We start from the raw sequence: 24,807 nt of genomic DNA on the forward strand, positions 1-24,807 counted from the left end.
CAAATAAGAAGAGACGTGTGGTTTATGCATGATAGAGCTCCTGCACATTTCAGTCTCAGTGTTCGAGATACACTGGCGAGTATCTACCTTGCCAGATGGACAGATCTAGAATAATCAGTTCTATGGCTTGCATGTTCCCTCAGTACTTTTTGGATTATCATCTCTGGGGGCACCTTAAAATCTGGTCTATGCAGCAGACCATCTGGATGCAGAAACTCGTCATCGACGTGTCGTGGAAGAACGCAAATCCCTTTGAAACCATCAGGCAGTATTTGAAATGGTGTAACAATCCATGAACTGATGAGTACTTTCGTGTTTAGAAGGAAGAACGAGGCATTTCGAGCGTTTATTATGAGTTTATGTGCTAATGAGCTCCAAACCCTAATTTGTAAACTTTCATTAATAGCTCGAGCATGGATTTTCGGCATGTGTTGTTGTTGTTGTGGTCTTCAGTCCTGAGACTGGTTTGATGCAGCTCTCCATGCTACTCTATCCTGTGCAAGCTTTTTCATCTCCCAGTACCTACTGCAACCTACATCCTTCTGAATCTGCTTAGTGTATTCATCTCTTGGTCTCCCTCTACGATTTTTACCCTCCACACTGCCCTCCAATACTAAATTGGTGATCCCTTGATGCCTCAGAACATGTCTTACCAACCGATCCCTTCTTCTGGTCAAGTTGTGCCACAAACTTCTCTTCTCCCCAATCCTATTCAATACTTCCTCATTAGTTATGTGATCTACCCATCTAATCTTCAGCATTCTTCTGTAGCACCACATTTCGAAAGCTTCTATTCTCTTCTTGTCCAAACTATTTATCGTCCATGTTTCACTTCCATACATGGCTACACTCCATACGAATACTTTCAGAAATGACTTCCTGACCCTTAAATCAATATTGGATGTTAACAAATTTCTCTTCTTCAGAAACGCTTTCCTTGCCATTGCCAGCCTACATTTTATATCCTCTCTACTTCGACCATCATCAGTTATTTTGCTCCCCAAATAGCAAAACTCCTTTACTACTTTAAGTGCCTCATTTCCTAATCTAATTCCCTCAGCATCACCCGACTTAATTAGACTACATTCCATTATCCTTGTTTTGCTTTTGTTGATGTTCATCTTATATCCTCCTTTCAAGACACTGTCCATTCCATTCAACTGCTCTTCCAAGTCCTTTGCTGTCTCTGACAGAATTACAATGTCATCGGCGAACCTCAAAGTTTTTATTTCTTCTCCCTGAATTTTAATACCTACTCCGAATTTTTCTTTTGTTTCCTTTACTGCTTGCTCAATATACAGATTGAACAACATCGGGGAGAGGCTACAACCCTGTCTTATTCCCTTCCCAACCACTGCTTCCCTTTCATGTCCCTCGACTCTTATAACTGCCATCTGGTTTCTGTACAAATTGTAAATAGCCTTTCGCTCCCTGTATTTTACCCCTGCCACCTTTAGAATTTGAAAGAGAGTATTCCAGTCAACATTGTCAAAAGCTTTCTCTAAGTCCACAAATGCTAGAAACGTAGGTTTGCCTTTTCTTAATCTTTCTTCTAAGATATGTCGTAAGGTCAGTATTGCCTCACGTGTTCCAGTGTTTCTACAGAATCCAAACTGAATTTTCGGCATGTGTTTATATAATATTTTTTTCTTGTTTTGGTGTAAGGGACCTGTGCCCAAAGATTGTAAAAGTAGTTCGGAAACACTCTGCATTTTGGGCAGCTCTGTGCGCTCACCAAGAAGATTCTTAGTCCAGAAACGTAGGTCAGACTGTCAATTCGGGCAGTTGTTAAGACGCTTCTGAATTCTAACTTTGCCATCTCTGTGCCCACATTCCATCGTGGGATCTGTTGTTGACAAAATTAACTCATTCAGAAAAAACGACAACATTCATGCAGTGGACACTAGAAGGAAAAACGATTTGCTGTTGGATAACGCTTTGTTAAACATTGTTCGCTGTATGGTCGTATCTGGCTTGGTAGCCGATCATGTGGTACAGAGTCGAAGGCCTTTCAGTAGTCTAAAAAGACAGAATCTACCTGTTCATCTGCGTTTGTTATCTCCATGAATAAAGGAAGCAGAGTTTCACACTAGTTCCCTGAATGCGAGATAATTATTTGAGAGAAACGTTCCTCCATGACTCATGTATCTGAATCTGATGCTCAACAGAAATATCCGATTAGTGATCTAAATCCATCAACCCTGGTTACTCTTTGCCCATATTAGTTCGCAGTTGGATTCATTTTGGATCTCACTGGGTGTAATGGAGTAATGTGGCACTGTTATCATGTTACAGAAAAATGCATTAATTTTCATTTTAAATGGAAAAAAAGAAAAGTCGGTGTTACAATTCGCCAACTAAAGGCGTTAAAAATACTTGCATACTATTCACTGAGGTGACAAAAGTCATTGGATAGCGATATACACATATACAGATGGCAGTAGTAGGCTTTGAACAGGGACTTGTAATTGGAGCTAGATGTGTGGGACATTCCGTTTCGAAAAACGCTAGGGAATTCAGTATTGTTGTGACCGTAGAAAATTTTAATTTTCATTCTTGCTTTTGTGACCATAATAAGAGTCCAGGCTCCAAAGGCAAACAACCAGCCGACAGTAAGAAATAGTCCACCAGGACGTAGGGACAAGATAAGTATTGGAGGCTGCCAAGTATGGCTTGTTGATCAAATAACTTAGTGTTTGACTTCCTGCCGGAGGAAGCAACACGAACCAAACTTTCGCAGTGGAAGACGCAAACACCAGGCCGATAATACAGCAAGAGAGAGTGCCAGTCACGTGCGGAAAAGTGTCGTGTGGAACCGAAGGCATTCTTGTGCAAGCCGACCAATTAGAAACGAGGAACAATAGGCATTCTTGTGCAATCCGGTCACTTAGAAATGAAAGGGTCGTGTGAAACAAATTAACTCGTGTGCACCCAAGTACATGAGAAACGAAATAAAAGGCCAGGTAGCGGAACAGCTGCAGATTCAAAGCCAGTGCCAGCAGTTTGGAGATTCTTCAGCGAGATGCCAGCGGCGCCGAGTACACCCATAGCAGCCGATACAGCTGATAAAGACTTCAACTAAGAGAAGACGGTGATAGACTCTGGTGGACACTCAGGAACTGCAGGTCATGTAGGATTTTTAGAGTTTCATTGGAATGGTGTTGAACAGAGGCTGTCAGTCTTTGCCTCAGTTACTTAGAGAGATTTGAGTGCCAACCAAGAACAAGTGATTGCTTTGTACTTGTTTCTTATGTGTACTGGCAATTAGCTTTGAAGTAGCAAGTCCAAATAAATAGACTGAATCTTACGAGGGGGTTTATGGTCCAACACCTCACATAAGTATATGTGAGAATAAACTTGATAGAAACTAACCAATATTTTCTTTTCTGCCTATTGCAATTCTGTAACCTATTTTCTGGAACTTACTTGCTTCAAACCAAGGAGATTTTCTCCCTCTCATCTCCGATATAAAGGTTGACAGCAATTTGTAACTAACCCATTGTCATTAACGTCCCGATAGCGCTACGCAGTTCGCACTTACTTCATTCTGTTATAGTGAGGCAGTGCCAGGATACAACGGTATTTCGAGAGCCACAGCGCCAGGAGTGTGCTGAGGATACCAAATTTAAGGCATTATCTCTCACAAGGACAATGCAGTGATCGACGACCTTCACTTAACGACCGCCAGCAGCGGCGTTTACATTAAGTTGTCAGTGCTAACAGACAAGCAACACTGCGTGAAATAACAGCAGAAATCAGTGTGGGACGAACATATCTGTTAGGACATTGCGAGGAAATTTGGCTATGAGCTGTGGCAGCAACTGACCTGCGCACATGCCTTTGCTAACGGTATGACATCGGCTGCAACGCCTCTCTTGGGCTTGTGAGATATCGGTTGGACCCTAGACTACTGGAAAACCGTGGCCTGGTCAGATGAGTTCCGATTTCAGTTGGTACGAGGTGACAGTAGGGTTCCAATGTGGTGCAGACCCCACGAAACCATGGATACAGGTTGTCAACAAAACTCTGTGCAAGCTGGTGGTGGCTTCATAATGGTGTGGGCTGTGTTTACATGGGATGGATTGGTCCGTCTGGTCACACTGAACCGATCATTGACTGGAAATGGTTATGTTCAGCAACTTGGAGACCATTTGCTGCCATTCATGGACTTCATGAGTCCACATATCTCCAGGTCACAATTGTTCGTAGCTAGTTTGAAGAACATTCTGGACAATTCGAGCAAATTATTTGACATCCCAGATCGCCCGACGTGAATCCCGTAAAACGTTTATGGGACATAATCGAGACGACATTTCATGCAGAAAATCCTGCACCGGCAACATTTTTGCAGTTATGGACGGCTATAGTGGCAGCAAGAGCTTCCAGCGACTTGAATCCGTGCCATATCGAGTTCCTACACTACACCGAGCAAAAGGAGATCCGACGCGATATCAGGACGTATCCAGTTGACTTTTGTCGCCTCAGTGAATACGTGTTTTCTCTGTTAACTAACCTCATTCAAGTATCAACTCAAAAATCCATAGCTTTACGAACCACACGATTCTTTTTGTGTTGGTTGCTTTATATTAATTGGCTATGACGTCACGATATGGTAGTCTGGCTGTCTGGCCTTGACTCTAGATGGTGTTGACCAGCACCGGGTTACGTGCCTCTCGTCTGCGGTCCTACAGAAGAGATAAAAAAAAATTAAAAAAAAGAAGGGTTCAAATGGCTCTGAGCACTGTGGAACTTAATAGCTGAGGTCATCAGTCCCCTAGAACGTAGAACTAATTAAACATAACTAACCTAAGGACATCATACACATCCATGCCCGAGATAGGATTCGAACCTGCGACTATAGCGGTCGCGCGGTTCCGGACTGAAGCGCCTAGAACCGCTCGGCCACTTCGGCCGGCACAATTCTACACGCTATGGTCATCAGCTATTGGATTTGCGAAGTGTTTCTAGTTGTGGTTTCGAATGTCCAGTATTTAGGTGTAATTTGTTTTTGCGCCTTCATAGATAAGTGTTTTTGCTGGTGTTAGATACTAAAATTTTTTAATTGGTTCCAGCGAACCTCGTAGTGTTAGAGACTTGGAGGCAGTTTCCACATAGTAAAATTATTTCTCCTCTATGGTAACTTTCATAGTTATAGGTGAGGCAGCGTCACAGTAATGTTTTTCTAACACACATGTTTTAGTCTGTGGCAGTGTGCTGTACAAAACCAGCGATGTCGTCAAATATGTCAAAGATATCTGTTCATGCATTTTGCTTTTTGTGATTTAGGCATGGAGGTAAGTTGCTGTGAGCAATCGTTTCATTTACATTCAATGTGTTGTATCGTTTATTAAGAATACATATGTAAAATATAATTAATATAAAAGTAAACTGCCTAAAATATAATTAGTGTAAATTCTGTTATGTTTTGTTTAGGAGGATATTTCGTCTGAGCACTGAGATATTTGTGAGATTTTCGCCCGCATCTCGTGGTCGTGCGGTAGCGTTCTCGCTTCCCACGACCGGGTTCCCGGGTTCGATTCCCGGCGGGGTCAGGGACTTTCTCTGCCTCGTGATGGCTGGGTGTTGTGTGATGTCCTTAGGTTAGTTAGGTTTAAGTAGTTCTAAGTTCTAGGGGACTGATGACCATAGATGTTAAGTCCCATAGTGCTCAGAGCCATTTGAACCATTTTTTGTGAGATTTTCGATAATTATTGTTTCTTAGGTCGATTTTTTCGCTTGTAGTATTATTGGGATCTTCTTCAATGTGAGTAAAGATTTCTAGATCCTCAAGAATGTTTAGTATTTGCCATTTTTAGCTGTGTGCATAATTCAGAAGCGCTGTTCTGTGTCTACCATTTATTGACTTTGTTCTGTCAGATGTGTCCTGAACGCTGAAGATTCATTTCCACTATTACCGAAGTGTTCCCGGAATTTCTTTTTAAAATTCTCCTTGTTTGATGTACAATTTTTCGCATTCTTTACATTTTATTTTATAAACTCCAGTACGAGAAAATTTTGTGTGTTGTTCCAGTGAATGGCGTATTTGTGACTTTATTGTGTTCTGTGACTTAAACCCAGTTTTTAGGTTTGTTTTTCGTAGGGCGTACTGAACTTTATCTGATATTTTCCGTTAATACGTAAGACAACGTAGTTGCCCTCCTCTTTGTTATGTGTTCGATAAAATGTAATTACGTCCTTTAACTTACTTTTATTCGATTTGTTTGTTTTGGAAGATATTTTGTCGACAAGTGTTGGATTGTATCCATTGTTATGTGCTATAGTCTTTAGTGTTGCCATTTCTGATTTAACATTGGCGTGACTATAGATATTTGTATATTCTGTTGATACGAGATCTAAAATACGATTCTTTGGTGCTTCTGTAATGACAGGAATTGTTATGGCTCATTTTATCTGCAGTTGTAGGTTTTCTGAAAACGTTGAAGGTATGTACTGATTTTGCTTACCCAATTTCTAAGCGTCGAAAATTTATTTTGTTGTTCTCATGTTCGATAGTGAGTTGGGTTGTAATTTGTTGAACTGAGAACAAAATGTACATTTTTCTTGTTTTGTTACATTGATCAGAACAAAAGTGTTGTCAACATACCTTCAGATACGTAGTACTGTTTTTTATCTTTCGATTCTGTATGATTAGTGTACAAGTCATTTCCAGTTTTGTCAACGAATATGTTTGGTGCCTGCAAGGCCTATGTCTTGTCTGTAGTGTTGGTTATTGAAAATAAAATAACTGTCTGATAAGGTAAGTCTGAGTAGTGAGATAAATTCATCTGCTTCTGATCTCAACTGAACGTATCTCCAAAGATTTTTTTGCGTTAATTTGGAATGTTTCATTAAGTGGGACGCTGGTGTACAGATTGATAATGTCTAATGAAATTTTAACTAGCAATAGAACTGCCAACCATATTCTGAATTGCACATGCCGAAGTTTATTTTGTTCACGTCACTCTTCATGTCAATATTTTTCGGTGACCAAAGATGTATGAATGGAATCTTCTCCTACGTGATCATAATACGAAAGGTAGACTGGCACAGCAATCTCTGTCTCCTTTGTAGCTGTATCCAGTACGGCGTTTTTTCGTCCATGAATTTCACGAAATCATCGTTGATACGCCAATGATTTTGATGATGCCAATAGGTGCTGGATCGCCGTATAGTACCAGTTTATGGAAATCAAATATATGTAGAACAGTGAACAGCGAATGTTTGGACGCAATTGATATTAAAAATCCACTCTGATACGGATTCCAGTCGTGCAAAGTCGCACCCCAGTTTATGTTTGAACGAAAAAGCTGTCTTAGCACCATTTATACAAAGGGCGTTCTACACCGTGGTGGTCTTCTTCTAAATATGTGTAACAGTTTATATATATGCTCTGTAGCATTAATTAACTGAAAACTTTTTCTTTTTAAACATTAGCACACGACCTCCCATAGTCTTCTCTTTGTTTACATCTTCTTCCAAATCGATAGTTAAGTCCTATCATCCTATATACAGGGAGTTACAAAAAGGTACGGCCAAACTTTCAGGAAACATTCCTCACACACAAATAAAGAAAAGATGCTATGTGGACATGTGTCCGGAAACGCTTAATTTCCATGTTAGAGCTCATTTTAGTTTCGTCAGTATGTTCTTCCACCTACGCTCAATGGAGCACGTTATCATGATTTCATACGGGATACTCTACCTGTGCTGCTACAACATGTGCCTTTACAAGTACGACGCAACATGTGGTTCATGCACGATGGAGCTCCTGCACATTTCACTCAAAGTGTTCGTACGCTTCTCAACAACAGATTCGGTGACCGATGGATTGGTAGAGGCGGACCAATTCCATGGCCTCCACGCTCTCCTGACCTCAACCCTCTTCACTTTCATTTATGGGGGCATTTGAAAGCTCTTGTCTACGCAACCCCGGTACGAAATGTAGAGACTCTTCGTGCTCGTATTGTGGACGGCTGTGATACAATACGCCATTCTCCAGGACTGCATCAGCGCATCAGGGACTCCATGCGACGGAGGGTGGATGCATGTATCCTCGCTAACGGAGGACATTTTGAACATTTCCTGTAACAAAGTGTTTGAAGTCACGCTGGTACGTTCTGTTGCTGTGTGTTTCCATTCCATGATTAATGTGATTTGAAGAGAAGTAATAAAATGAGCTCTAACATGGAAAGTAAGCGTTTTATCGGACACATGTCCACATAACATATTTTCTTTCTTTGTGTGTGAGGAATGTTTCCTGAAAGTTTGGCCGTACCTTTTTGTAACACCCTGTATAAACTATTCCTACCTTTCATGCATCGTACAACCAAACAAGACAACAAATTCCACTACTTATCCTCCTAAGACACACAGCCCTTCAGGTGCCATCTCCCTGTACCTAGTTTATCCAGATACTAATTCCTCTGGGCGTAGCACTCATATGAATATGCATGTGCAAAATGTTAAACATAATTTCACATTTACGTAGGTGGTATTAATGAGAGAAAAGAAAAGAAAAAAATACAGAAGAAAGTACTAGTACTGTCATAATTGTTGAGTTTTGATTCGATGGGGATACAATGGTTAATGATCCCATTCAGGACAAGGTATTAACCAGAAAGCAAAGTGATGAGTGAGTAGCACTTTGAATTCTATAAGATCAAAAGAAATCCAAGAAAAATAAAAAACTGCATATCAACGCAAAATATGCACTCTGAAGATCACAAAAAACACAGATACGAAAATTAGTAATTTTATAAATATTTCAAAGTGCTTTCATTGACACTCTATGTGCTTTGAAAGCAGTCATCGAAACAGTCTGGTAGGTAACTGCTTACGTCACTATGCTTTATTCTTAGAGCGCTTTCTAATTTTAGCCTGTTATTTGAGTCAGATTTGAACAGCAGCAGGAAAGAATGAAATTTTCACCCTGCGCTGATATGAAACTTTCTGGCAGATTGAAACTGTGTGCTGGCCCGAGACTCGAAATCGGGACCTTTGCCTTTCGCGGGCAAGATGAAGTACTGGCAGAATTACAGCTGTGAGGAGGGCTCGTTAGTCGTGCTTGTGTAGCTCAGTTAGTAGAGCACTTGCCCACGGAAGGCTAAGATCCCGAGTTCGAGTCTGGGTCCAGCACATAGTTTTAATCTGCCAATAACTTGCAGCTGGAATGTTATTTCATATTATCTCTTTGAAAAAACATTATGCAACCCTACATCTGCATCCATACTCTGCAAACCGCTGGCCTGGCGGAATGTGCCTAACATTGTACCACATACCTGGGTTTTTCCCTTTACAAGTATGGAGCAAGGGTAGAATGACTGAATAAATATTTCCGTGTACACTGTAATTAGTATAGTCTTTGCTGTTCCTTAGGAGCAATAGGTAGAGAGCTGCAGAACATTAAATTATTTAGTTAATACTGGTTCATAAAAGTAAATAGGCTTTCACAGAATAATTGTCCTGTAAGTTTGACAAACCTGTCACCACTCGTTCTGCCCTTCTTTGTATATGTTCAGTTTCTCCTGATAGTGCTATTTGATATGGATTGTACACTATAGAGCAATATTCTAAGGGGAGGCCAACGACCTTGCCGGAGTGGTAACACCGGTTCCCGTCAGATCACCGAAGTTAAGCGCTGTCGGGCTGGGCTAGCACTTGGATGGGTGACCATCCAGTCTGCCGAGCGCTGTTGGCAAGCAGGGTGCACTGAGCCCTTGTGAGGCAAACTGAGGAGTTACTTGATTGAGAAGTAGGGGCTCCAGTCTCGGAAACTGACATACGGCTGTGAGAGTGGTGTGCTGACCACATGCCCCTCCATATCCGCATCCAGTGACGCCTGTGGGTGAGGATGACACGGCGGCCGGTCGGTACCTTTGGGCCTTCATGGCCTGTTCGGAAGGAGTTTAGCTTTTTAGTTTTTTACTCTAAGGGGAGCCGCACAAATGATTTTTAAGCGGTCTCCTTTGTAGACTGACTGCATTTTCTTAGTATACTTCCAATGAACGGAAGTTCGCCATCTGCTTTACGTGCAATCAAACCTACATGAGCATTCTGTTTCATGTCCCTGTAAACTGTTAAATCCAAGTATTTGCGTGAGCTGTCTGATTCCAGAGGTGACTCATTAACGTTTCAGTCATACGATACCACTCTTAGTTTTGTATGTATACAGTTCTATATGTGCATACAATGTAACAAGTTGCCAATCTTTGCACCACTTCTAAATCTTATCACGATCTGACAGATTTATGTGCAGATTTTTTCACATAGAACTCCATTACAGATAACTGTTCTATCTACTGTCTGAAGATGCTGTTCGTATTATTTGCCATCTCATTAGTATGCAACATGAACAGCAGGGATCCCAACACACTTTCCAGGGCATGCCTGAAGAAATGCCTATGGAAAGTATTGAAACAGTAATGCATATTTGAGAAACGAATTCATCAAGTTGTAACAATATAGATACTGCAGAAATTATTCACATTGTAAAACTGCAAAAAGATTCCATGTCATGTAGCCCATCATACAAATGAACGGCGACTCAGAATCTTTAGTGGCTATAAGTCGGTGTACAATTATTCAATACACCACTCTCTTGTTGTGCTGAGAGCAGGCGATGACGCAGAGGTTGGTGATATTGTGCCTACAGGGTTGGCAGGCCCGCAGGTAGCGATGGCTGTGGTGACGCGACGCTGGCTGTCTTCAGTAGCCTCTGCGAAGTCGTCGGGGAAAGGTCTCGTCGTGCCAGTGGCGGAAGTACACCGCTTCATCGTGGACTGTTTGAAGGCTGTGGGTACCTGTACAGACAAGGCCTGCGTCCAGGCAGACGTGCTAGTCGCCGCCGACTATAGGGGACACTTCAGCCATGGCATGAACAGGCTCGGTCAGTATCTCTTCACTATACCTTACTACACTCTCTGCATCCTGATCAACTCCGTGACTATCTTACACTTTATTCCCATTCTAGGTTGCACTTACATATACACTACTGGCTATTAAAATTGCTACGCCAAGAAGAAATGCAGATGATAAACGAGTATCCATTGGACAAATATATTATATTAGAACTGACATGTGATTACATTTTGGGTGCATAGATCCTGAGAAATCAGTACCCAGAACAACCACCTCTGGCCGTAATAACGGCCTTGATACGCCTGGGCATTGAGTCAAACAGAGCTTGAATGGCGTGAACAGGTATAGCTGCACATGCAGCTTCAACACGATACCACAGTTCATCAAGAGTAGTGACTGGCGTATTGTGACGAGCCAATTGCTCGGCCACCATTGACCAGACGTTTTCAGTTGGTGAGAGATCTGGAGAATGTGCTGGCCAGGGCAGCAGTCGAACATTTTCTGTACCCAGAAAGGCCCGTAAAAGACCTGCAACATGCGGTCGTGCATTATCCTGCTGAAATGTAGGGTTCCGCAGGGATCGAATGAAGGGTAGAGCCACGGGTCATAACACATCTGAAATGTAACGTCCACTGTTCAAAGTGCCGTCAATGTGAACAAGAGGTGACCGAGACGTGTCACCAATGGCAGCCCATACCATCATGCCGGGTGATACGCCAGTATGGCGATGACGAATACACGCTTCCAATGTGCGATCACCGCGATGTCGCCAAACACGGATGCGACCATCATGATGCTGTAAACAGAACCTGGATTCATCCGAAAAAAATGACTTTTTGCCATTCGTGCAGCCAGGTTCGTCATTGAGTACACCATCGCAGGCGCCCCTGTCGGTGATGCAGTGTCAAGGGTGACCGCAGCCGTGCTCTCCGAGCTGATAATCTAGGCTGCTGCAAACGTCGTCGAACTGTTCATGCAGATGGTTGTTGTCTTGCAAACTTCCCCATCTGTTGACTCTGGGATCGAGACGTGGCTGCACGATCTGTTACAGCCATGCGGATAAGGTGCCTGTCATCTCGACTGCTAGTGATACGAGGCCGTTGGGATCCAGCACGGCGTTCCATATTACCCTCCTGAACCCACAGATTGCATATTCTGCTAAGTCATTAGATCTAGACCAACGGAGCAGCAATGTCGCAATACGATAAACCGCAATCGCGATAGGCTTCAATCCGACCTTTAACAAAGTCGGAAACGTGATGCTACGCATTTCTCCTCCTTTCACCAGGCACCACCGGTCAACTGCTGTTCGTGTATGAGAAGTCGGTTGGAAACTTTCCTCTTGTCAGCACGTTGTAGGTGTCACCACCGGCGCCAACCTTGTGTGAATGCTCTGAAAAGCTAATCAATTGCATATCACAGCATCTTCTTCCTGTCGGTTAAATTTCACGTCTGTAGCACGTCATCTTCGTGGTGTAGCAATTTTAATGGCCAGTAGTGTATACATAATGATACAAGGGCCGCACTGAACGTCACAAGCAACTCTTTCTGTTAATGTTCATTTCGATTTTTTCCCGACATAGCAGGTGATCATCTTTTAACTTCAGACATTTGTCACTTTTTGCAAGCTTTCACCTGCTAAGCGCAAACTGCTGGAGGCGAAACGATTTATGCAACTTATAACAAAATGATATGGCCAAACTTCATAAAACTTGCCTCACATGTAGAGGAAGAAAATATGTCCTATGTATATGGGTATGGAAACGCTTTATCAATGGTAGCAGAACCTGTTTGTGATTTCACATGGGTAAGAATAAAAATTGCACACTTGTGGTAGCATAGTCATTAGTATATGTACTCTATTTGTGTTATTCGTGTTTTAAAATTTCTTGTGGAAACAGTGCTGTTGTAGGCCATTTTGGAGCTCAGTTTCTACAACTCCGCAACACGTTAACCTTGGGAAAGACACAGGGAAAGAACGGGGTCTAGTGAAGCAGGGGATACAACCCGTCGGCTTTGACCAATGACGTCATACATTACTCATAGATAGTAATGTTTTCACTTAGAGCCACAGATAATAAAACAGTTCCGTGTTCAGGATAAGCGCTGTAATTGTACATTAATATAACTGAATGTGATTTTAAAAGAGATCTCTACATATTGCTGAAAATATTCTTCGTGTGCATTTCTCGTGTGTGTTTCTTTAATCATTCGGCACTTAATAACGTTCTTTATGATATTGAGGTAATCTGGACTATTAGTTTCTTATTTTAGAACAACTTTTAGTATCTCAATTTCGTTTGTAGGTATGGATTTATCTGTTCCGATGAACCTTGATGATTTACGATAGGCTACGGGCGAAGACATGTTGGCCACGATTTGTTTTTCCCAAGTGCGTGGTCTCATTGCTGAGTCTGTTCGATGTCGTGAGTGCGGCGAAGATATGCGCCTCACAAGTGTATATCGTCGCCGTATGTGATTTTTGTTGGTCTTTCTAGGCGAGCTTCTGTTCTTTTAGGAAGTTCCCATCTGGTAAGTTCACTTTTCCATTTTATTCTTTTGCTGCATTTGACTATTTTGACGTATTTCATTGTTGTATTACACGAAAACGTATGTTTTCGTGTAGTCCAGTACGTAATAGAAATTTCGCAGCTGTATTCCTTCTTTCGTTTCCCAGCATTAGTATCAGTACGATTTTTTCGGATCTGTACTAGCAATATTGAAGGCGAAACGGCCTACACAACTGAAATTTGTATCCGATCCTTCAGTTGGCCTTTACACTGACACTACGTATTCGGAAAGAACGACATATGCAACATTGATGAAATTTACCAACATATGTCAACTGGAGAGCAGGATACAAATGTTGTGTAAAGCTATATAGCTCAAATACAGAATGAGATACTATTAACATCGAAGGCGGAAAAAAACTGTACCCCATAGTGAAGTACGGGATACAAATTGTGTATGTGTCGTCCTATTGGCTCTTCGCGTAGTTCAGCTGAGATACAGTTTGCAAATGTAACGTAAGTCCATTTCCACGTTTGCGTTAGCAGTGTACAAATATAGAGGTCAACGGAAGTATGGGATACAAATATTATGTACGTAGCTCGTGTTGCCATCGGTAGTACTAATATCTACGTAAGAACAGACTGTTAGTGAAAGCTTCATTTAGGGTTTAGTGAAGCAGGGAATATATAGTTCAACTGAACAACAGGACACTAATGCTAGTGAAAACGAAGAAATCGACGTATGACAAACTTGTATCCTGTACTGCACTTAAGCAATACAGTTCGAATGAGGTTCGAGATATAACTCATATGCATGTGACGTGATGTATTCTATGCTACCAATATTTTCCATCCATTTTTTCCCTTTCATTTGCCAGAGAAATAATACGATACAAACACGCGATATCCTTAACATGAAAATACTACTGGCCTTTATATATGTCAACTATATTTTTCGTCTCTCGTATACCTTTGTTTCCGAACACTCTTGTCAGCTCTTTCATCTGTGTAATAAATGATCTCTGGCCAATTTTGACGTCATTGGTCAAAGCCGACGCGTTGTATCCCCTGTTTGACTAGACCCAAAGAAAGTATCAATGCAGTATGAAACACTTTCCTAAATGAAATGTCCAAAATGCCCTCCGTTAGCAAGGATAAATATTTCAACCCGTTGTCACATTGTATCCCTGATGCACTGATGTTACCCTGGAAACTAGCATATTGTTTCACAGCCTTCCACAATACGGGCACAAAGACCCTGTACGTATTATACTGGGGTTCTGTACACAAGAGCCATGAAATGCCTCCACAAATAAAATTCTAGTGCGTTTAGGTCCAGAGAATGTGAAGGTCAAGGAATTGGTGCACCACTACAGCTATCACGGAACCTATTACTTAGGACCCTATGAACATTGACACCGAAACGTGGAGGAGCTCCATCACGTGTGAAGTACTCATGTAGTCAGACTCACATGTTCTAGTAGAACAGGTAGTGTTATCTAAGAAAGCAAGGCAAGTTTCTCCATTGAGCCTGAGTGGAAGAACACGAGGCTTCAACAGAAAGCCACCAACAATGCCGGCCCAAACGTTGACAGAGAATCTTTGTTGATGGTGTAATATGAACAAATGCGCGAGGATTCTCGACAGAACACAGGTACGGCTTGTGAAAATTTACGATATGACCACTTTGAAATGGGGCCTCATCCGTGAACAACACATTTGCTCTAAAATTAGAGTTGACAGGTTGAATTAATATTTGCAAAGGTGCAGTCGTGTAGGACAATCAGCTACTCATAGTGCCTGTATGCACTGACCGTGGTACGGATACGGTAGGTCTTCATGTTGCACTCTTAAACAGTCACGTAGTAAACATTACCTGATACAGCTATAGATAATTCTCTTACGCTGACATTAGGATTTTTATCAGCGGCGTGAAGAATTTTCTCCTGCATGTTTCTCGTCGTAGGACTCCGCCAGTTGCGAGTATTAGGCTTAAATGTCCCATGCTCCCAAAGACAATTGCTTCAAACACCCTATCGGGGCACCATCGTTCTGGAAATTTCTCCCGATACAAGCGTATTCCATTCCAATTTTACATATGTGACGCCGCCGTCGACGTTCGCTGAACCGTCGTTCAGAAGACCTTGTTCGTAGCCCTTGGTTCATCTGGGTGGTCACTTGTTCAACAACTGCACCATCTGTTCGCCTGTACACTTCTCTACAGCTGTCTTTCACCTGTCATCAATGGCACACTTGCCTTGACGCCAATTTTCGATAACGCCAATTGGCCGTGAATGGTATGCAGTACTTTAACCACGGCTGCAGTTTACAAACTTAACCGTTTCAGTAATCCTTTCACCCTTGATCCAAAAGCCAGCGATCGTGCCCTTTCGGGCGTAAAATGAATCGCGCTGTTTTCAGATTACTACAACGACTGCAATATTTTCCGCATCTTCCTGACATGCTTTATATTCCTCCTCTGCTGGTGCTGCCACCTGCCCTCTGTCAATGCCCTCTGTAGACGTCGAACATAGGCGGTGGTCACATTAATGTGTGTATTTGCTGACCGGTTCCGAACGGACACGTTCGTCAGACGGCTGTTAACGTTTAACGTATAACTACACTCATGCTCATAAATAAGGATAATTGCAGAATGTGGGGCCACACAACGTGGCACTACACAAAACTGGCGCTAATAGCATAGGCACATAGGGATCATACATGAGACAGATCTATAAGTCCACGGTATTGGTGATAAGTTGAGAAAACCGTCCCGAAACACATGAGCTACAAAACGCCACTGTTTCCTGCGCATGTACCCCGATATCAATATGCGATATGATCACCATGCACACGTACAAAGGCCGCACAACGAGTTGGCATACTCTGGATCAGGTGGTCGAGCAGCTGCTGGGGTATAGCCTCCCATTCTTGCACCATTGCCTGTCGGAGCTCCTGAAGTGTCGTAGGGGTTTGAAGACATGCAGCGATACGTCGACCGAGAGCATCCCAGACGTGCTCCATGGGGTTTAGGTCTGGAGAACAGGCAGGCCACTCCATTCGCCTGATATCTTTGTTTCAAGGTACTCCTCCAGGATGGCAGCTCCGTGGGGTCGTGTGTTATCATCCATCAGGAGGAAGGTGGGACCCACTGCACCCCTGAAAAGGCGGACATACTGGTGGAAAATGACGTCCTGATACACCTGACCTGTTACAGTGCCTCTGTCAAAGACATGCAGGGGTGTACGTGCACCAATCATAATCCCACCCTACACCATCAAACCACGACCTCCATACAGGTCCCTTTCAAGGACATTATGGGGTTGGTATCTGGTTCCTGTCTCACGCCAGATGAAAACCCGGCGAGAATCACTGTTCAGACTATACCTTTACTCGTCCGTGAACATAACCTGGGACCACTGTTCCAATGACCATATACTGTGTTCTTGACACCAGGCTTTACGGGCTCTCCTGTGACCAGGGGTCAGTGGAATGCACCTTGCAGGTCTCCGGGCGAATAAACCATGCCTGTTCAGTCGTCTGTAGATTGTGTGTCTGGAGACAACTGTTCCAGTGGCTGCGAGCAAGGCTACCTGCAGTACTCTGTGGCCATCTGCGGGCACTGATGGTGAGATATCGGTCTTCTTGTGGTGGTGTACACTGTGGACGTCGCGTACTGTAGCGCCTGGACACGTTTCCTGTCTGCTGGAATCGTTGCCATAATCTTGAGATCACACTTTGTGGCACAGGGAGGGCCCGTGGTACGACTTGCTGTGTTTGACCAGCCTCCAGTCGCCCTAGTATTCTACCCCTCATAACGTCATCAATATGTGTTCTTTGAGCCATTTTCATCACACAGTCACCATTAGCACGTCTGAAACCGGCTGCACACTTACTCGCTGCACCCACTCTGACATGCACCAACACACCTCTGCGTATGTGGACTGCTGCCAGCGCCACAGTGCGACGACCGCAGGTCAAATGCACCGTATGGTCATACCGCGAGCCGATTTAAAACCGCAAATCACCCACCAGAGCGTTGTTTCACCATGTATCAGCATTATCCTTAATTTATGAGCATGAATGTAGAATGTGTCGCTTACCACCAACATTACTGACAACTCACAGCAAATGGAATAAAACTTCACTAGATAACTCAAGACGTACACGTGTAATACTCACTATGGCATTCCCAGCAGAGTGCACAGAACACTACTGAACACTCATTGGCTGTTGGAGAATATGTTACGTACGTGCGCAGAACAAGCATAACTCGACCGCCATAGTTCCAGACTCCAACTGTAGCAACCGTAGAAAGTATGCAGCTCCGTCCGTACCTTGTGCAGTGGCTTGAGGAGTAAGGTGATAGATGTAGAATTGTGTTGAATTCTCTCACTATCTGCTGCTCATAAATTTCCATTTCCGCGTCCCTTAACGCAGCAACCAAGAGAACTGGAAATGTCCCATGCAATTAGACCTGATTTAAAGTGCACGTCACTATTGCTCGCCTAGATAGCAAGCTACTGTGGTGTCGATTGCTAAAAGGAAATCACCGATTCTTGCGTTGTTATATTAAGGGATTTTACGCTAGGCTCATCTGTATGCAAGTGAAGAAGGCAATATTTGTTCAACCAGACGCGTTTATCCTCGCTTTATTAAGGCATCATCAGCGGCCTGAAACACGTATACAAGGTATTCTAGGAGGTATGGTCATTATTCAGGCATATGACAAGAACGCTCATTTGAAGCAAAAATAGCTTCATGTGTATTTATGTCCTGTTCCGAAAGGTTTCTCAGATAAAACTCGTTTAATGTACATTTGTTTTTGGGGTAGTGGCACGCTCTATGTATTTTACCCACCCATCCTCTTTGGAGTGTTATTCAGGGCCAACCTGTCTTGTTGCTTTCAACTTCTTTTGCGCAAGATGTCTTTTTGCCATTAATGTAGCCTGTTGAATACGCAGTTGTTCGTCGTGTGTTGTGAGTGAAGTATTGCAAAGAATTGAGAGTGTGTGAGAGAGAAAAATCGGTTAACTGTGTTTGTACTCGCACTTGCTAAAATGTCACACGATTTCATTAACAGATAGTAGCCTATGCAGATCTGATGCATATTTATGGCTTCTGCGATGATAACGGTCCCTCCACGTCGGCGCTTTCCGATACTTCGAATTCAAGATCATAAAGTGTTTACCAGAGTTTTCAGCACATTGCGTGAAACACGTTTCCGTTCAGGTTCCCTTTTTTCTTCCGAACGTGTAGTTCAACTTGTGCAGGAACAGCAACACATTGTTGAAATGGCGTAGCCTAGACCTACAATAAGCAGCACACGGCGACTTTCTGCACGCATCGGTGTCCACGAACACGTGTGTGGCTAACATTACATGCGGTAAATTTGTACACATTTCACGTGTAGTATGTCCACAAGCTTTACAATGGCGGCAATGGCACTGAATTTTGTCATTGGTTAAATGACAATTATCCGTTGCTTCCATTAAGATTAACACTGATGAATCCTCTTTTAAACGGAATGGAATCAAAAATACCCGTAATAATCATCGATGGGCACAGAAAAGTCCACGCGCTACAGTGGAAATCAATTTCCGTGTTCGTTTTTCGATTAGTCTTTCGTGCGACATTATCGGTAACATGTAGATTGTTCCAGTTGTTTTAGGAGATCGAGTGATGAGACAGGGTTAAATGTTTTAGGAAAATTTCTTTGTGGAAAACCTTGAGGACGTTCTTTGGCCACGTGTACCTCCTGCGCGACGGAGTTCCTCCGTATTCTACCAGAAGTGTGAGGGAACATCTCAACCGCACTTACCCTAATCACTGAAATGGTCGTGGTAGTACAATTAATTAGCCACCAAGATCTTCAGAACTTGCGCCATTAGATTTTTGTTTATGGGGTTGGATGAAGTCTCAGACGTACGAACGAAAACGTGAATACGCGAGATTAACTACTCTGTCTCATCATGGATGCTGCTGCCCTCATTAGGGAACGTGCAGATGCATTCGGACAAGCAATACGTTATGTTCTCCTAACAGTGTACAAATGCACTGAAGCTGATAAATGGAGATTCGAACATTTATTATGCACTCTACAACAGCTACAATGTGACGTGTATGACGTATGAATGTATTAAAGTAAATATTTTTCAATCGTTGCTTTGTAAAACATATGTTGCAATGTTTACTAACTGTTGTACATGTGTAAACCGGACAATTTATTGAATAACACATATAATACAAGGTATGCCCACAAAGGAAGTTCCGTTTGGTTATATAAAACAAACGTGTACAGATACAGAAAAAATATTTATTGTACAAAAATCTGCAACTGTTAAAATACTTTTCTACATAGCTCCCGAAATTTTGTAGGCACTTGTCATTGCTTGGAACAAGTTTTTGTATGCATTCTTCATAGAAGGTTACTGCCTGTGTATTCAACCATGTGGTAACATATTTTTTCAGCTCGTCATCATCGTTCAAGTGTTGACCACCAAGGACAGATTTTAGGTGTAAGAAGAAGTGAAAATCGCAAAGAGCGAGGTCCGGGCTGGCTGTATGGAGGATGATCAAACGTAAGAGTTGTTTGCTCACATTCGCCGTGTGAGGTCGGGCATTATCGTGGAAAAAACACCTTTTGACAGTAATCCTCGGCGCTTGCTTTGTATTGCGCGGCGCAATTTCTTAATGGTCTCGCAGTAACCATGTGCATTGATTGTTTGGTCTCGTAGTAAGAAAACAGTCAGCAAAATGCCTTTTCTGTCCCAAAAAAATCGGTGCACATGACTTTTCGAGGCGTCAATATTTGCTTAGGCTTAACCTTTGTTGGGGATGAAGTGTGCCTCCATTCCACTGATTGCCGTTTTGTTTCAGGGGTGACGTATTATACCCAGGTTTCATCCCCCTTGACTATCCGAGAAAGAAAACCATCGCCTTCTTCATTGTAGCGTGCCAAAAACTGAAGTGCACTGCCCATCCGTTGTTTTTTGTGTTGTTCAGTAAAAATTTTGTGTACCCAACTTGAGCAAAGTTTTTAGTAACAATTTCATGAATTAGTGATCATGAGATTATAGGAACTTCCACAGCAAGGGCACTAAGTGTAAACTTATGGTTGTGCTTCTCTTCAGTTGTGTGAACTAGTTCATCAGTAACCACAGACGGGCGTACACTTCGTTCCTCATTGTGCACTTGATCACGACCTTCATTGAACAGTCTGACCCATCTTCTAACCATTGAATCACTCATAGCATTTTGTCCGTAAACCTTGCAGATTTGCCGATGAATTTCGTTTGGTTTAACTTTTTTGCATTTAGAAAACGAATCACAGATCTGATTTCACAGGCGGCGGCATTTTCAATTACGGCTGACATTATAAAGAAGCACTACAAAGCACACGTCGGCAGCAACGACCTGAAAATGGCGTACATGTCTTCTCCTTGAGTCAGAGTAACTGCCACGCATGCCCGGATAGAAATAGAAACGGAACTTACTTTGTGGACGATCCTCGTAAATAATAATGTCCATTAAATGTGTTCTACCTTGGAAACCATTCGGAACAGGACACACGTCCATCTGAAGTTTTTTGGTTTAAATGATCGTTCCTGTCACATCCTTGAATATTTACCATTCCTCCTGGGACACACTTTGTAGTTTCATTTGGATGCCTCAATTTCAACTTACGAGTACTCTGTTATTGTACATGTAAGTCAAGACAGCTATGAACTATGCAACTTTCGCAGAAAGTATCTTTTATTACTTACAGTCTGACGGATGTTGTTCTACATTTGCTCTTGCTATATTGCTGATGAAGCCGTTGTTACACGTATACTATTAAAAATAATTTTTAGCACAGGATACAGACTGCACACAAACACACACACACACACACACACACACACACACACACACACACACACACACACACATCCTTCCACCATGTTAACTTGCATAATGGTATGTACTGTGGAATGTACAGGGGGTGGACAGAAACAAGACATTATAAAAACACAACATATTTCCATGCTTAAAACTAAGTTGGCATAAAAAAAACTTCCACTCGGCTTGGGATGGATAAATAGAGGAAATAAGGGACCTGCTGGTTTTCAAGGGGATCTTGTACCATTCTTCCTGCAAAGTACACTGTTGTTGTTGTGGTCTTCAGTCCTGAGACTGGTTTGATGCAGCTCTCCATGCTACTCTATCCTGTGCAAGCTTCTTCATCTCCCAGTACCTACTGCAACCTACATCCTTCTGAATCTGATTAGTGTATTCATCTCTTGGTGTCCCTCTACGATTTTTACCCTCCACACTGCCCTCCAATGCTAAATTTGTGATCCCCTGATGCCTCAGCACATGTCCTACCAACCAGTCCCTTCTTCTTGTCAAGTTGTGCCACAAATTCCTCCCCAATTCTATTCAATACCTCATCATTAGTTATGTTATCTACCCATCTAATCTTCAGCATTCTTCTGTAGCACCACATTTCGAAAGCTTCTATTCTCTTCTTGTCCAAACTATTTATCGTCCATGTTTCACTTCCATACATGGCTACACTACATACAAATACTTTCAGAAACGACTTCCTGACACTTAAATCTATACTCGATGTTAACAAATTTCTCTTCTTCAGAAACGCTTTTCTTGCCATTGCCAGTCTACATTTTATATCCTCTCTACTTCGACCATCATCAGTTATTTTGCTCCCCAAATAGCAAAACTCATTTACTACTTTAAGTGTCTCATTTCCTAATCTAATTCCCTCAGCATCACGCGACTTAATTCGACTACATTCCATTATCCTCGTTTCGCTTTTGTTGATGTTCATCTTATATCCTCCTTTCAAGACACTGTCCATTCCGTTCAACTGCTCTTCCAAGTCCTTTTCTGTCTCTGACAGAATTACAATGTCATCGGCAAACCTCAAAGTTTTTATTTCTTCTCCATGGATTTTAATACCTACACCAAATTTTTCTTTTGTATCTTTTACTGCTTGCTCAATATACAGATTGAATAACATCGGGGAGAGGCTACAACCCTGTCTCACTCCCTTCCCAACCACTGCTTCCCTTTCGTGCCCCTCTACTCTTATAACTGCCATCTGCTTTGTGTACAAATTGTAGATAGCCTTTCGCTCCCTGTATTTTACCCCTGCCACCTTCAGAATTTGAAAGAGGGTATTCCACTCAACATTGTCAAAAGCCTTCTCTAAGTCTACAAATGCTAGAAACGTAGGTTTGGCTTTCCTTAATCGAGCTTCTAAGATAAGTCGTAAGCTCAATATTGCCTCGCGTGTTCCAACATTTCTACGGAATCCAAACTGATCTTCCCCGAGGTCGGCTTTACCAATTTTTCCATTCGTCTGTAAAGAATACGCGTTAGTATTTTGCAGCTGTGACTTATTAAACTGATAGTTCGATAATTTTCACATCTGTCAACACCTGCTTTCTTTGGGATTGGAGTTATTATATTCTTCTTGAAGTCTGAGGGTATTTCGCCTGTCTCATACATCTTGCTCACCAGATGGTAGAATTTTGTCAGGACTGGCTCTCCCAAGGCCGTCAGTAGTTCTAATGGAATGTCGTCTACTCCCGGGGCCTTGTTTCGACTCAGGTCCTTCAGTGCTCTGTCAAACTATTCACGCAGTAATATATCTCACATTTCCTCTTCATCTACCTCCTCTTCCATTTCTATAATATTGTCCTGAAGTACATCGCCCTTGTATCGACCCTCTATATACTCCTTCCACCTTTCTGCTTTCCCTTCTTTGCTTAGAACTGGGTTACCATCTGAGCTCTTGATATTCATACAAGTGGCTCTCTTTTCTCCAAAGGTCTCTTTAATTTTCCTGTAGGCAGTATCTATCTTGCCCCTAGTGAGATAAACCTCTACATCCTTACATTTGTCCTCAAGCCATCCCTGCTTCGCCATTTTGCACTTCCTGTCGATCTCATTTTTGAGACGTTTGTATTCCTTTATGCCTCTTTCATTTACTGCATTTTTATATTTTCTCTTTTCATCAATCAAATTCAATATTTCTTCTGTTACCCAAGAATTTCTACTAAGCCTCGTCTTTCTACCTACTTGATCCTCTGCTGCTTTCACTACTTCATCCCTCAAAGCTACCCATTCTTCTTCTACTGTATTTCTTTCCCCCATTCCTGTCAATTGTTCCTTTATGCTCTCTCTGAAACTCTGTACAACCTCTGGTTTAGTCAGTTTATCCAGGTCCCATCTCCTTAAATTCCCACCTTTCTGCAGTTTCTTCAGTTTTAATCTACAGTTCATAACCAGTAGATTGTGGTCAGAGTCCACATCTGCCCCTGCAAAGTCTTACAATTTAAAACATGGTTCCTGAGTCTCTGTCTTACCATTATATAATCTATCTGATACCTTTTAGTATCTCCAGGATTCTTCCATGTATACAACCCTCTTTTATGATTCTTGAACCAAGTGTTAGCTATGATTAGGTTATGCTCTGTCCAAAATTCTACCAGACGGCTTCCTCTTTCATTTCTTAACCCGATCCATATTCACCTACTATGTTTCCTTCTCTCCTTTTTCCTACTCTCGAATTCATATTTTCGTCTCCCTTCACTACCTGAATAATTTCTTTTAGCTCATCATACATTTCACGAATTTCTTCATCATCTGCAGAGCTAGTTGACATATAAAATTGTACTACTGTAGTAGGCATGGGCTTCGTGTCTATCTTGGCCACAATAATGCGTTCACTATGCTGTTTGTAGTAGCTATTTTTTTATTCATTATTAAACCTACTCCTGCATTACCTCAATTTGATTTTGTATTTATAACCCTGTATTCACCTGACCAGAAATCTTGTTCCTCCTGCCACCGAACTTCACTACTTCCCACTATATCTAACTTTAACCTATCCATTTCAAAAGTGGTTCAAATGGCTCTGAGCACTATGGGACTTAACTAATGTGGTCATCAGCGCCCTAGAACTTAGAACTACTTAAACCTAACTAACCTAAGGACATCACACACACCCATGCCCCAGGCAGGATTCGAACCTGCGACCGTAGCAGTCACGCGGTTCCAGACTGTAGCGCCTATAACCGCGCGGCCACTCCGGCCAGCCCTATCCATTTCCTTTTTTAAAATTTCTAACCTACATGCCCGATTAAGGGATCTGAAATTCCACGCTCCGATCCGTAGAACGCCAGTTTTCTTTCTCCTGATAACTACGTCCTCCTGAATAGTCCCCGACCGGAGATCCGAATGGGGGACTACTTTACCTCCGGAATATTTTACCCAAGAGGACGCCATCATCATTTAACCATACAGTAAAGCTGCATGCCCTCGGGAAAAGTTACAGCTGTAGTTTCCCCTTGCTTTCAGCCGTTCACAGTGCAGGCACAGCAAGACCGTTTCGGTTAGTGTTACAAGGCCAGATCAGTCAATCATCCAGATT

The 24,807-nt window shown here is 42.4% G+C and overlaps 1 protein-coding gene and 1 pseudogene across 1 annotated transcript in view; both read left to right on the forward strand.

The window, feature by feature from the left end:
• The first annotated feature begins 9,579 nt into the window (after positions 1-9,579).
• On the forward strand, positions 9,580-9,697 carry LOC124799769 (annotated as a pseudogene).
• A 977-nt stretch (positions 9,698-10,674) lies between these two features.
• The window catches only part of LOC124798944 (uncharacterized oxidoreductase YjmC-like), a 218,943-nt gene continuing 204,810 nt past the window's right edge, over positions 10,675-24,807 (forward strand). The window contains exon 1 of the mRNA XM_047262478.1: positions 10,675-10,885. Coding sequence (XP_047118434.1) covers positions 10,675-10,885 — 211 coding nt within the window. The remainder of the gene's footprint in view (positions 10,886-24,807) is intronic.

This window comes from Schistocerca piceifrons, chromosome 5, assembly GCF_021461385.2.
Source record: "Schistocerca piceifrons isolate TAMUIC-IGC-003096 chromosome 5, iqSchPice1.1, whole genome shotgun sequence".
NCBI lineage: Eukaryota > Metazoa > Arthropoda > Insecta > Orthoptera > Acrididae > Schistocerca > Schistocerca piceifrons.